General features: G+C 44.5%; 1 protein-coding gene across 5 annotated transcripts in view; it reads right to left on the bottom strand.

Moving 5' to 3' along the window:
• The window catches only part of BIRC6 (baculoviral IAP repeat containing 6), a 339419-nt gene that overhangs the window by 167719 nt on the left and 157269 nt on the right, over positions 1–14431 (bottom strand). For all 5 annotated transcript variants that reach the window (XM_075924970.2, XM_089776902.1, XM_089776900.1 and 2 more), the window contains 5 exons: positions 8197–8759; positions 7135–7310; positions 4269–4365; positions 3906–4100; positions 91–291 (listed from right to left, as the gene is read on the bottom strand). In XM_075924970.2, coding sequence (XP_075781085.1) covers positions 91–291; positions 3906–4100; positions 4269–4365; positions 7135–7310; positions 8197–8759 — 1232 coding nt within the window. The remainder of the gene's footprint in view (positions 1–90; positions 292–3905; positions 4101–4268; positions 4366–7134; positions 7311–8196; positions 8760–14431) is intronic.

The following is a 14431-nucleotide window of genomic DNA, read 5'->3' as shown; positions in this document are numbered from 1 at the left end:
GAGTGGGGTTTATGTTCAAAGATAACATTTTTTCTAAAATTATATCCCCGGAGTTTTTCAGTTCAGCACAATTTTTAATAATCTACCTACTTGCAAGGGATGCAAGATGAGGTTGGATGTGTATCTCTTTCAGCAGCACAGCAGCAGGAAGGTGAATTGTGAGGTCACACCAAGCTTCCTCGGGTAGAAAGATATAAGACCATGCAGCAGATCGAGCTCTTCTGTGGGGAGGCGTAGCCTGAAGTAGTACTTCAGCAGGTTGGGCAGTAGGACTGCTTGATGTGATGGAACCTTCAATCAATCATAATAATTAACATCACATTCTAAAATCCTGATTACTAGTACTCAAGTTACCAGTCACTAAAGAGTAACACTTTTCTATTATTCATTTGTTGTAGGTTACCACACTGCAATTTGATATAACCATTATAACTGCTAAATTAATTTTTGTTGTCTTTCCATTAAAATATATTAGTCATAACTTGTATAAATAAGTTATATATGCAGACACAACTAATGCAATTTTGTTTGCATATCTGCTAGACAACGTCTTAAACTTTCTAGAGCCTCAGCCAAAATAAAAAGTTGGGAGGGGAGCCTGTTAAAGTCCAGGACCTATGTTCTGGTTAGATGCTAAGCTCTCACCCCCAGCTACTGAGAATGAAGAGGGTGCTACGCTGAATCCAGCTTGATATCTTCATGTTTATCATGCCTCTCTTGCCAGAGAAACCTCACCAATGCAAGTGCAGTTTTCAAGCACTGCACATGCACAAAATATATATGTACATGACTTAAAAGCTTCTTGCATGTCCATCTCAAAATACTACAGCCTGCTCTGCATGTCCATCTTAAGCTACTGGTAGGATCAAAAATAGTTCAAAGCAGCACCCCTCCCTCTTTCTTGCATTAGAGGAACTGACAGTTCTGGGTTTCCCAAAGCCCAGCCCAAACTGGGGTGTGTGCAGAAATTCGGGGGGGGGGGGAGGGGCAAGACGACCCCGCCCCCCAGTCAATCCCAGCCCCCTAAGTTTTGCTGCTATTTTTGTTTTTCAGCCCCAGTGAGTTCTTTTTTTTTGGGGGGGGGGAGCCGCTCAACTAGTTTTGCTGCTATGATGGGAGGGGGCGTGAGGGTTTCTCAAAAATCAAAAAGAGGGCGTGATGATGAAAAGTTTGGGAACCACTGCCCTAGCCTTTTTGAGAGTAAAGGAAAATAATATTAAGATTGCTACATGGCCAGTATTGAACCTGGCATGGTAGTTTACAGCTTTAGTTTGCTGTCTATGATTACTACATTTATGACAGTTCGAAGACAGAATCATTTAATTTTCCTTTCCCCTCACAGACTGCTCCCAGCAGAACTAAGAATGTAGTACAGTAAACTTCCGATAATCCGGCACCTTTGGGACCCAGGGGGTGCCCAATTATCAGATATGCCGGACTATCAAAAGGGGGGGCTATGAGGGGTCTGGGGTGGGGGGATGCTACCCCAGACCCCCTCATAGCCCTCCCTTCTGATAGTACGGCTCTGCCCCAGGAGTCCCTGATTCAGCCGCTGCTGGTCAGTTTCAGCAGCGGCTGAATCGGGGACGCCTGCAGCAGAGCAGCTGGAGTGCTGCCAGGTTGGTCAGGTAGCGCCAACCCTTGGCGCCGCGAGACCAACCCGTCAGCACCCCAGCTGCTCTTGGTGACGCCTGGGGCAGAGCAGCTGGGGTGCTGACGAGTTGGCCCCGCAGCACAGCTCCTCAGCGCTACTGGACCAACCCGGCAGCACCCCAGCTTCTCTGCCCTAGGTGTCCCCAAGTCAGCCGCTGCAGAAACTGATCAGCGGCTGACTCCAGAAAGCCAGAGGAAGAGCTGCTCTGCTCCGGGCTTCCTGGAGTCAGCCCTGGTCAGTTTCAGCAGCGGCTGAATCGGGACGCCTGGGGCAGAGCAGTTGGGGCGCTGCTGGGTTGGTCCGGTAGCACCAAACCTCGGCCCTGCAGGGACCAATCCGGCAGCACCCCAGCTGCTCTGTCCCAGGTGTACCCAAGTCAGCTGCTGCTGAAACTGACCAGCGGCTGATTCCAGGAAGCTGGGGCAGAGCAGCTCTGTCTCGGGCTTCCTGGCGTCAGCCACTGATCAATTTCAGCAGTGGCTGAATCCGGGACAGCTGGGGTGCTGACAGGTTGGTCCTGCAGCCCCGAGGGGCAGCGCTACTGGACCTACCCGGCAGCACTCCAGCTGTTCTGTCCCCTGCTTCCCGGATTCAGCGCTGGTCAGTTTTAGCAGCAGCTGATTCGGGGAAGCTGGGGGCAGAGCAGCTCCAATGGTCCGGTTGCACGGAGCACTTCCGGGTTCCTGATGGTGCCGGACCATCAGGAGTGCCGGACCGTCAGATGCGGGACCATCGCAGTTTTACTGTAATCATTACTGTATTGTTAAACCAGGCAGAAATACAAGAACAGGAAGAGTTATCTGAGTGCCAAACACTACCATGTATTAGGGATGTTAGATAGCATACAATTCAATAGTTGTGTAACCGCATCAAATTTTAGCAATTACGCAACTATTCACTAATTCCCCAGGGGCAGGCCAGGAGCCAGTGTGTTCTAGTGAGGTAAGTGACTAATTGACTATCTGATAAGCAAAAGCTTATTGGATAGCCAACACACTAGTCAACTAGTCTCTTTCCCCTCCCTTGCTGTCTCTATCAGAAAGAGGTTGGGCGGAGGGAGAGAGAGGAGAGGGTACTGGGGGAAGCCAGCTTAAAAGCTGGTTCCCGCTAAGTCCAGCTCCATGAGAGACGGCAGGAGCGGCATTCCACCTTTGAAATGTCCAAGGGTCCCCGCTGAGGTTCTTGCACATTTCCAAGTGGAAGCAGAGCATGGGGCCAGCAGGGGACTCAGACAGTTCCCCGCTGGCCCCAGGCTCCATGTGGCATTTCAATCTTTGTATATTTCAAAAGTGGAAAGCTGTGCTGCACTTCTGCCTTTGAAATGTAGTAACAGCAGGGCAGGCTCTTGCTACATTTCAAAGCAGAAGCCCCTTATCGACTAATCGAATAGTGGATGGAAATTCCGTCCACTATAATCAGTTAATTAATCTAGTTTTTACATCCCTAGTGTGCTCCCAGCACCACTCCCAGGGAGCCTCCCGCCACCCTGTGCTGTTGCTTCTCTTTCATAGGGAGCAATCCCCCCTCCCGCTTCTGTAGGAGGCAGAAAGCGGTGGGAGGAGGGTTTGCAAAGCTGGTTCCCTGCACATATGGACTCCTGCCTATCCCCTTCACCCTCTGTGCTGCTGCCTCTCTATCAGAGGCATAAAAGCCGAGGTGGAGTAGGGGGAGAGGAAGAGAGAGGGAGGGGAGAGTAAGATGGCTTAAAACCTGGCTCCACACATGCACCATCTTCCACCACCCCTCGCTCTTGCTGCCTTTGACAGAGGCAACAGGTGAGGGGGAATGAATGTAGTCGACAGGAATAACCGGCAATCTGGAGGTGATCTGTAGCATATGTATTATATTTATGTGGTTAGTCTCAGTTACTTGCAAGCATTCTGTAGCATGAATTTAAAAACAACTGTTCAAGCCTATTCTAATGTTAATTACTGAAAACATGAAAGCAGAAGAAGCATTACTGGTCCTCATTCTATCCACTACGCACTGATTTTATTATTGGCAATTTTATAGACATTTTGTAATGGTTTCTTCTGATCCCTTCACTCAGATTTGGAGGAACCTCTTGCCACTTTCCCACAATATCTGCAATCCCCAGCCCAATGTGTTCACTTTAATCAAAATGGACTTTTTCAGTCTCCAATCTTGTTGGTACCATCTTTACTGACTATCCTACCGCATTGACATTTTTAAAAATGTGTCTTAGTGCAACTTTTTGTCTCCTAAAGGCAAAAAAAGTAGTATTACTAACCTAATGGCGCAAAATTGTGGATTCCTTCCGCATTATCAGGCTCAGAAGCTAGTACTCTTGCTTTCAAACTGCTATCTGTTGCCTTGCTAGGACCAGAATCAAGAAATTTCATAATAGTTGAAACCATGCTTCTTGCTGTGTTGACAATGGCTCTTGTACTGGTTACCATATTGTTGCAAATAAGCTGAACACCTCCTAAAGTAAAGTGGAGCAAGTCAAACATACATTAAAGGTAAGCACGGAACTAAAGGAATCAAATCTAGACTAACACTAAGAAAGTAAAAGCATATTTGACCTACCTAAGTTTGCTTACACATTGTTCTATTAAAAACATTTTAATGACAGAAAAACCCACTTTCTTACCCATCTCGTGAAATGCTTTTAGCGCCTCACTAGTGTCCAACACCCTCAGAATGAACCACAACAGTGGCTCGGACAACTGGCAAGTGGCAAGAGAACCCTAAAAGAAATATATGACCAATTTAGTCATGATTGTATAGTTGATAGTTACATTTCACACAAAATTATTTAAAGACAATGGGAAGCTATTACCCAGTTATTTCTTTTTTATAATCGACTTATCCTCATTTGAGGGTGGGGAAGGTAAGTTTAAGATTGGATAGAACTTCCCAACACCTAATGCAATACCTAGTGCTTGGTTCATTTTTCTACCATGAAATAGCATTAGTGCATTTACCCTGGCTCTCCATTTCAGGATACATCTAGATTGCTGGAAGATTGCATCCACACTGCCAAAGCACATAGAAAAAGTGATCTTTTTTGAAAAATAGTGTCCACTCCGAATGGATGCTATCTTGCATTTAAGCTGTGATTCCTATGGATGGAGTGGCCACTAGGTAACCTGTGCTTTTTCCTCTTTCCTCTTCTTCCAAAAACTCCCTTTACCCCATCCACACATGCCTTTTTCTGAAAGAGCTCTTTCGGAAAAAGGCTTCTTCCTCATAGAAAGAGGATTACCAATTACAGAAAAAACCCTCTGCTCTTTCCATTTTCTTTCAAAAGAACACAACTGCAGTGTGGACTTAACTGACATTTTTTCAGAAAAACGGCCATTTTTCCAAAAAAAAACCCTCTGTAGTATAGACATACCCTCAAGGAAAATCTTCTCTGCCTAGAAACAAGGAAAACTACTCAGTTAAGAATGGGGGTAAAAATAAAGAATATCCAAAACAGACAACCTCAAATAACTTTTTTTTGTCACAGTAGTACCAGTTTAGATTGAAAGTAAACCATTTCGGACATCTTTCAAGATAGCTGGCAATCATCAAGATTAGCAGCAATTTACTGATAATTTGTAAGTACAGGAATATAAATGGATGATTTCTGCCTTGAATGCTGGCTGGTAGTCACTAAGGCATTCTCAATGCTGGAGGAACTAAAGGGATGAAATGGGAATCCTGTAACCTATTAGGGAAAGGAAAGATGGAATAAAGCTATTTCATTTCCCTGACTAGGCTGCTGAAAAGTTTGCCAACATCAGCTTCCTTGCAGAACATAATTAGAATCTCCTCAAGCAACATGATTACACTGAAGGGATCCTGAATTAAACACAATTACAATATGGAATGAGTATTGCCAACAGAAATATGCAAAAACCTGAGAGAACTAAAGTCCTTCCTAAATAATTTATATGGCGTTGATGTTGTCACTTTTAGTGGCAACTAAATAAGGCAAAGGCATGGCAAACCCAGAAAAATGCAGCCTTTAAAGTGGCTGGACATCTCTAAAAACATATTAGAAGTGTCATAATCCTATTTTAACATTTTATCTGTTATATTCAGATACATATATTATATTATGGTGTAACACCTCCTGTATACAAATAATTGTTTCATCAAGTTGGGACACTGCTTATGTATCCAAGCATATTTTTCATATCTTCTTCTTGTGTATTGTGTAATTCTTTAGCTTGTGTGGTAGGGATTCTATTTCCAACAGGGCAAAGGGGAATTCAAATGAATATTATTAAAGAGGGGAAGCTTTGCAAGCGGATGTGCATGAGCACCTCAGCCCAGTGATAGACTATTGCCTGAAGGCCAGAACATTATTCAGTTACATAAATAAAGCCAGAAAACAAGGCAAAGAAGATCTGGACATTATGACCAGAAATCTGAAGGGGAAAGCCTGACACCATAGTAGCCGAGTAGGTTTGAGTCAATTAAACATGGGCAGGATACAGACCCCAAGAAGCTGGGGCTGGCCCACCCCCATGTTTCACTCGAAACGAATATGTTACATAACACTTCTCTCGGATCTGGTCACAAATGGACAAGCTAGACTCAGAAGAATGGAGCCCAAATATAGCCTGAGACCATCAAGATGGTAGTAGGACCACACTCATCAAGAGCCAGGCAGCCTTGTCGGACAGCAGTTTAACTAAGATATATTACTACCACAGTGCTCCTGAAGGAGAGGACTCCTGCTTACACTTTGATAAAGTGGAGGCCCACTTGGGCAAATCTCCAATATCCACATGAACTATCTGACCACTCTGCTGTGGAGAACTACTAGGCCGGCAATCACCAGTCTGGAATACCACAGGAACTCGGGTACTGCAGGCAGAAAAGAAGTAAGTGAAGTACAAGGGAAATAAAAATAAAGACTAGAGGGGTCCTACAGAGCACAGGAAGTAAACTGAGATGAGGGTGCCGTGAAAAGTCTCAGTGCCAGCCAGCATTTGAAAGCCAGAAGCTTGCATATGGATTCCATCCACTTTCAACTTGAACATGAATAAATCCAGCAGTAACAGAATAGACACATGCTAATCCTTTGGTAAATACAGCTTAACTCCCTACCTAACCACCATTAACTGCCATTAGCATGTGTATATAGCCTTACCAGGACATGAAACATGGTCAAGCGGAGTCTATGGAGGCAGAGCCATGAAGGAAAAAAGGAAATCTAAGCCAATAATTATATCACTACAATTGTATAGCTCGTTTAAAATGCATCTAATTTAATTTGTACTTCAAGCACTGAAACCACTTTGTAATTTTCATCAGACTAAACATTTAAAATTGCATTTATATTAGTAACTTAGATAAAGAGCAAACTTCTTTGTGAGGACTTCCATATTTATTAGAAGGGCTTTGAAATCCAAGTTTTTTGTTAAATAGAGATAATCAAAAGATATTTAAAGAAGAGTGACATCACATTCCCATTAAAACAATATTTCACACTGTAAGTGAATAGATTTAAGCAAACTTACTTGTCTTCCCATGTACCCACAGGCCATGTAGGTAAGAATTGGTTGAAGCATCACATGCACTGTACTTGCTTTTTTACTAAGTGTTGTCAAAATAGTGAACAATCCATCTCCAACGGATATTGCATCTAATCCACCATGAAAGTTTTCATGTTTCGTGAGATGCAAACCACTTGCACCTAGTAAAAGCAGATCAAACACAGTTTAATGAAAAGAGGCTGAGTCTTTGCAGACAGTAACAGAACTTAATGCTATTTAAAATCTCCATTCAATTAGTATTTCTATTGGTGCTGCAAAATATGAATTGCCATGTTAATTAAAAATGAAGTTGGCAATGAAGTGTAAATTATTACTACAGAGCCCAGACGTATCAAGTGCTTTATAGAAGGGAATGATTCCTGGCTAAGAGAACTTACTTTGATGTGAGGTGAGACACTACAAGGGAAGTTTACTAACCAAAATAACAGAACAGGAAGTGCAAGAACCACAGCTAGATCTTTCTAGCCAAAACTAATGAAAAAGTATATATGTATCTTTTCTGAGGGCAGTATCAATATATATGTATACTATACACTATTCATAGTTCACGGTATGTCTGGTACAATGCATGTTTTACGGGAGTTCTAAATTAATTCCCCTGGCTAAAATGGCAGCTTTGACCTCTACATACACCTGGTAGTCAGCTGCAACATACTGATAACTTTCACTGACACTAGCCAAAAATGAAGACAGACAGGTGGGATGATTCCTATGCTCTGTGCAAAGCCAAACCCACCATACCGTCCTCTACCTTTTGGAAGCAGTGATGAAGTAAAAAAATAATCCTATTTCAATTTTCATATTTCAAGTTTATCTGGTCTATTAACATTTATTTTAAGCAACTTCCGAATTGTTAGATTACCATCTCCACAATTATGTGTGTATTTTGTACTGCTCCTTCCCTGCTTTCACCTCTACACCTACATTTTTTCTCATAAGAGGAGAAAATGAAGTAAGTCTTCACATTGTGAAAGAGATGTTTCCTGCTTTATTTAAATGAATACTATTTAACTTGGAAATACATACCGATTATCATTGCCATAGCACTGCTGTTACACTGGCCCAGAGCAGACAAAATCTGGCTCATAATTTGTTGATTGGCTAACACCAAGTCTGCCACATACGCATTTGATCCTTGAGTATTAGAGCTGTTTCCATTGCCATCTTTGCCTCCTGAAACTTTCTCTTCGTCAGAAACACTGTCTGTAGTACTGCTAGCCACTGGAACTCGAGCACTATATTCTCGGTTACTCGAAAGTGGCAGCTGCACTAAGATATTAACCAGTTTTAACAAATCAAACATGAGTTGATCCCTTGTCATTTCTCCACAAACAGCTTTGGCATCACCCGGGCGGATAATATTGGCAAAGAGCCCTCCAAAACATGCTCGAGCACCCACAGAGCTGTCTGACCCACTGCGAGACATCACTTTGTCTGAGCATGTAATGTAATGGTGCACCAAAAAAGTGACAGACTCGATTACTGCAGAAATGGTGCTAACTGATACTACTTCAAAATTCTGTTCCAGCGTAAATTCCAAGAGCTTCACTTGTGCATCCAGAGGTCCCTGGCCTGTTTGGAAAGCACCCCTAAAAGAGAGAATCAAACAGAACATATGTAAGTGACAAGTGACAACAGTTTACATATCTTTAAAAAGGTATTTCACCTCTTCTAAGGACTTACTGTATTTTATTAAACAATAGACTATGATATCCCAGCAATTTTCAAAACATTTATGTTGAAAGCATACAAGAAATTAGTCTTCTGTTCCTCTGACAGAGGGGATAGGCACATATATGTCACAGCAATTTTTATAATTAATTATACAGGGCACTCACTACATGCTGTTACTAAGAAGTCTCTCTTCTACCACTGAGCTGGTATCATCAGGAAGGTAAACATTTCTTACTGAAAGAAAGGGGAACTATTTCTTTGTCAATGTAGTTAGCTTTATTTTTTAAATGCTGGCATCAAAAGTTTGGATAAAATTGAGTGGAGAATTTTGTACGCTTGCAGAAAGTTTTTGTGTGGGAAAGCCCTCCAATATTTTACCCCCATTGGGTTAACTTAATTTCCACTTGTTTTGGTAAAAAAAGGGATTCTTCACTCATTTTGTAGGGTTTTAATCCTTAATGGTCTAGCTGGATAATTACACATCAACATCACAGAAAAGTAGTATTGAGTAATTCCAGTGATGATTGCCACAAATAGATCTGAGTAGGTAGGCCTTTGCTTGTCAATAAGCTACATGCAAAACAGATACTAATTAGGCAGTATTCTTACGGGACGCCTCAAAAATTTATGTTTTGTGCTACTACTTTTGAACTTTTGCTAGTGTGCCCTGAATCATTTAAGAGTCCAATTTAGTAAAAAATAAAAGTTAAATTTCAAAACTAGCAATTTTCTGTAATTTTCAACATTATAGGAAGCAAATTAATTAGTGTTTCAGTGTATAGTCTTAATGGTGCAATTTAGAAGAAATCAGAATGAAGTTTCAGTTCTAAGGAGAAGAAAATGAGAAGTAAAACGAATGCTTCCTACACAATCAGTCTAGAGCTTTGATGAACAATAATCATATCTGAAGTGTACTGAAAATAATATTAAATATATGAACCCGTTTTGGTGCTTTTCCTGTTGTGGGTAGAACTGATATGGTCAGGAGCATTGTACTGTTTGAGACCTATGGAAACTTCTGTTTGTAGCAGGCACACATTCCCAGAGACTGAAATGTTGCCCACCCATCTTTAAAGGAGTGAAGGGAGAGATGTGTTAAAACTGAAGAGCTTGAACCCTTCAAAGGGGAGATTTTCCACAGTGTTCTGCATCTCCCTAAGGAGGCCAGAAGATTGGAACCAGAATGCATGTTATATAATAACTACGGTAGCTAAGGACTATGAAGTCACACTGGTGGTGTCAAAAGCAGACTTCAGGGAAGCTCTCGTGATCAACTGACCCTCTAAGATATTTGCTTAACACAATATTAGAGCCCTTAATTTCCTGCTTTTAGATTTGTCATTATGCCTAGAAGTAGCGGGTGTTACCGAGGAAAAGAGACTTCTTAGGCAGTACTGAGGCTTCACCACTGGAACCAGTTGGAGCTCTCAGCTGGATTTAACGTGCGGCATGAGGAATCCCATAAGTCAGCTCTATGTGGTGACTCTTTCCAGAAATACTTGCAGGAAAAAGAGGGAAATCTCTTCTTTTACAGGGCTTCATGTGTAGAACTGCACCTGAAATCACTGGTATGGCCTGAGACTGACCTAGAGCAGACAAAAACGGACCCCGTCAGAACTAAGGAGCGTTCTGTTAAGAGGAGCTTCAGCCGAGCCTCTCTTCCTTTGCAGGACCTGTCTTCAAACCCTATGCAGACAACACTGTTTGACAGAGCAGGAGTTTCTCTCAGAGACTGAAGATGGCTAAAATGACTAGCATTATGGGGAAAGAGTTTGGAGCAAATCTGGCAAGACTTGAATCCTAGACTCTTAAGTGTAACTCAGGGAATTATCATAGGTCACAAAGAGCAAGGCATCAAGTTCAGAGGGAGGAATCCCCATATACAAGCTGTGCTACAATGAACAAAAATAATGAGCTGAAATAAAAACTAAAATGAAATAAATAAGGAGGCAGCTGAGAACGAATTAGAGTGGTGGTGAGTTCCACACTTTATGTGCTTTCACCTGAAATGAGGAATTGCTCTATAAAAGTGTAGATCCAAACATATTGCTATATACCTTCTCTAGTCACAAATGCACAGACATGCACCAATCCTGCACCCATAGGTACACTTCTCAAAGAAAAATCTTGCAGTCACGCCACTTGACAGCTCCCAGCACCACCTCCTTATCTGTGCAATATTTACCTACCTCATGGTCTCATCATGAGTTAGCAGATTTCGCACTAAGCCTCCAAACCACAGTGAAAATACAAAGGCTTATACTGGCATTTCTCAAGGGAAATGACAAACCATGGGACTAAGATTTTTCGTTTTTAGACAGGAAAGTTGCTATGACTTTAGGGACCATATGAAGTTATCATAGAACACTAGAACTAGAAGGAATCTTAGGTCATCAAGTCCAGTCCCCTGCCCTCACAGCAGGACCAAGAATTCTCTAGATCAGGGCTACTCAACATGTGGCCCATGATCTATTTGTTTGCAGCCCACAGGGCGGTTTGGGTTTATGCGGGGCTCAAAACGTGGCCCACGGGTGGGATCCTTTGAACATGGCCTCCACTGGGATTCTTTGAACACGGCCTCCATGCTTCACAACGGCGAGGCGTCTCCCAAGCGGGGTGAGAACTGAAAGATGTAAGTAGACTGGCTGACTGGAACAGATGGGTACAGAGTGTAGGCATTTCTAGCCCGCAGGGAGGAGGTGCCGGGAGTGCTGGGGCATTGTCGAAACTGCTTTGTATTTATGCCTGGCAGCGTGAAAGAAGCTATTTGTATGTTTGCATATATATGCAACCACCCTTAAGGTGCAGCCCTCAGCATGTGCTGTAAGTATCACTGTGGTCCCTGGGACTTCCATAGTTGATTAGCCCTGTTCTAGATAATCCCCCTCATAGACATCTATCCAACCTGCTCTTAAATATCCCCAGTGATGGAGATTTCATAACCTCCCTGGGTAACTTATTCCAGTGTTCAACCACCCTGACTGTTAGGAAGTTTTTCCTCATCTCCAACCTTAAGCTCCCTTACTGCAATTTAAGCCCAATGGTTCTTGTCCTATGATACTTCACAAATAAAAGCACGTATTTCTCCAATTCCCTAGACTTGCCTGGAAAATACTAAAAGGGAATTTTAGGGTCAGCAAAAGTATCCCATTACTGAAACAGAAGTTCAGGTGCTCTCCCAAACTATGTATCAGATTCTGACTGTAGGAAACCTACCCTCTCAGTGGCCAGCAACTGAGCTTAGAGAAGCCAGTGGTTCTGAATAGCTAAGTGGCTCATTTATGTTCTCTCCGCAATATCATACTCCCACTGAAACCGTAACAGGTCTTAGCGGCTGCAGAGAAATCAGAGCTAAAACTGAACTTGACAGCATAGGGTAGAAAGGAGGCAGAATATGCAAGACTATGTTCTTTGTTCAGGGGCTACAGCTTCAGGCATTGTCAGATACCAAGAATAATACAGGTCTATGAGATCTCAATGGTTCTGGAAGATGGGAAACCCCCTGACACAGAAACTAAGATGTGAGTACTATGGAAGGCAGCCACTAAAAACACCAAAAAAAAAAAATCTTTCTTCTATTAAAGGGAGAGTGCAGTACAAAAAAAAATTAGAAGTAAACCTGCCACTGGGAAAGAATCCCCCATGCGAAGCTTTAAACAAGGCAAAGTTTCCAATGAACTTACAGAAAGCCTGAGCTGCTTAGTCAATAGTAGCAGAAAAAAAAAATCACTCAGGAGTTAGAAGAAAGTAACTCCATCCAAAGAACAACAGAAGCTGTGGCTACAGGTTAGCAAAGGAAGGATAAAGCCACAGAGGTAATGCGAAAGGACATACAGGCAGTCCCCGGGTTACGTGGATCCGACTTAGGTTGGATCCCTACTTACGAACGGGGTGAGGGAACCCCGCACTAGCTGCGCCCCCCCCACCCCCAAGCAGACCACCGAGACGCGCTGCGGCGGTCCCACCGCCCGCATCCTCCGCGGCAAGAAAAGCCGCTCCGCATCTCCCTGGTCTGGGGGGGGGGGGGGGGGGGGGGGGGGGGGGGGGGGGGGGGGGGCAGAAGACCAGGGAGACGCAGAGCAAAGCCGCGGAGGACGCAGGCAGTGGGACTGCGGCGCATCTGGGCAGTCCCGCCACCCGCGTCCTCCGCAGCGAGAAAAGACGCTCCACATCTCCCTGGTCTGCTGAGGGCCCCCCCCCCCAGAAGACCAGGGAGACGCGGAGCAAAGCCGCGGAGGACACGGGCGGTGGGACCGCCGAGACACGCCGCGGTCCCGCCACCCGCGTCCTCCGCGGCAAGAAAAGCCTGGTCTGCTGGGGGGGGGGGGGGGGGGGTGAAGGGAGGGAGCTAGTGCGCCCTCCCCCCCCCCGCCGCCCCAGCAGACCAGGCTTTTCTCGCCGCTGGTCAGTTTCAGCAGCAGCTGAATCAGGACGCCTGGGGTAGAGCAGCTCGGGGGTTGCTGGGTTGGTCCCCGCAGCGCTGAGGTGCGGCGCTGCGGGACCAACCCAGCAGCACCCCAGCTGCTCTGCCCCAGGCCTCCCCAAGAGCAGCTGGAGTGCTGCCAGGTTGGTCTCGCCGCGCCAAGGGTCGGCGCTACCAGACCAACCCAGCAGCACTGCCCCAGGCGTGTCCGATTCAGCCGCTGGTCAACAGCAGATGAATCTGGACGCCTGGGACAGAGCAGGTGGGGCGCTGCTGGGTTGGTCCCCGCAGGGCCACACCTCGGCGCTGCGGGGACCAACCTGGCAGCACCCCAGCTGCTCTAGTCCAGGTGTCCCCAAGTCAGCTGCTGCTGAAACTGATCAGCGGCTGATTCCAGGAAGCCCAGGGCAAAGCAGCTCTGCCTCAGGCTTCCTGTAGTAAGCCGCTGGTCAGTTTCAGCAGCGGCTGAATCGGGGACACCTGGGGTACAGTATGTACCAGTTCCAACTTACATACAAATTCAACTTAAGAACAAACCTACAGTCCCTATCTTGTACGTAACCCGGGGACTGCCTGTATGCTTAAAGATCACTGGAATATCTGCACTGCAGCCACTTATGATTTGCAGCTTATATAGATAAACCTGCAGTAGCTTGCTACGAACAGAAATTAACAAGTGGTAGTGCAGGCGTCACAAGCCTACCTCAACCGTGTGGGTGCACACTTGCTTGTTTAGCCTGTGCCACCACAGTGTTATATTTCTGTCATCAGCTACTTAGATTAAAGCTAGTATGGGTACATCTGCACAAGCTGCAAATCACAACCCAGGGGCTGTGTAGGTGTACCCTAAATGTGAAGCCACGTCCTTAGTTTTACATGTCATCGGAGAGAGTGAACTGCAGGACATTCAATTTCACTTCTACACTGAGTGAGATTAGTCTGAGGCTTGAAGCTCTATAACTAACAAGTGTATGGATTGCAAATTTTATGGTTAAAACCTGAGTTGTCTGTGCACCCCTATCTTGCAAGAAAGCCTGAAGGAGCATTAGCCGATAAGCTTTTGCTTACTGGTTAATCAACTACACTATTACATCCCTAGTCACATTCTAGTTACAAAAATACTTGTAGTACAGACAGAGCCTAGAGCTATTTGTGGAAATAAAA

The sequence above is a fragment of the Pelodiscus sinensis genome, chromosome 3, assembly GCF_052426305.1.
Source record: "Pelodiscus sinensis isolate ZL-2025 chromosome 3, ASM5242630v1, whole genome shotgun sequence".
NCBI classification, from domain to species: Eukaryota; Metazoa; Chordata; order Testudines; family Trionychidae; genus Pelodiscus; species Pelodiscus sinensis.
This window is presented reverse-complemented; position numbering and strand designations above follow the sequence as displayed.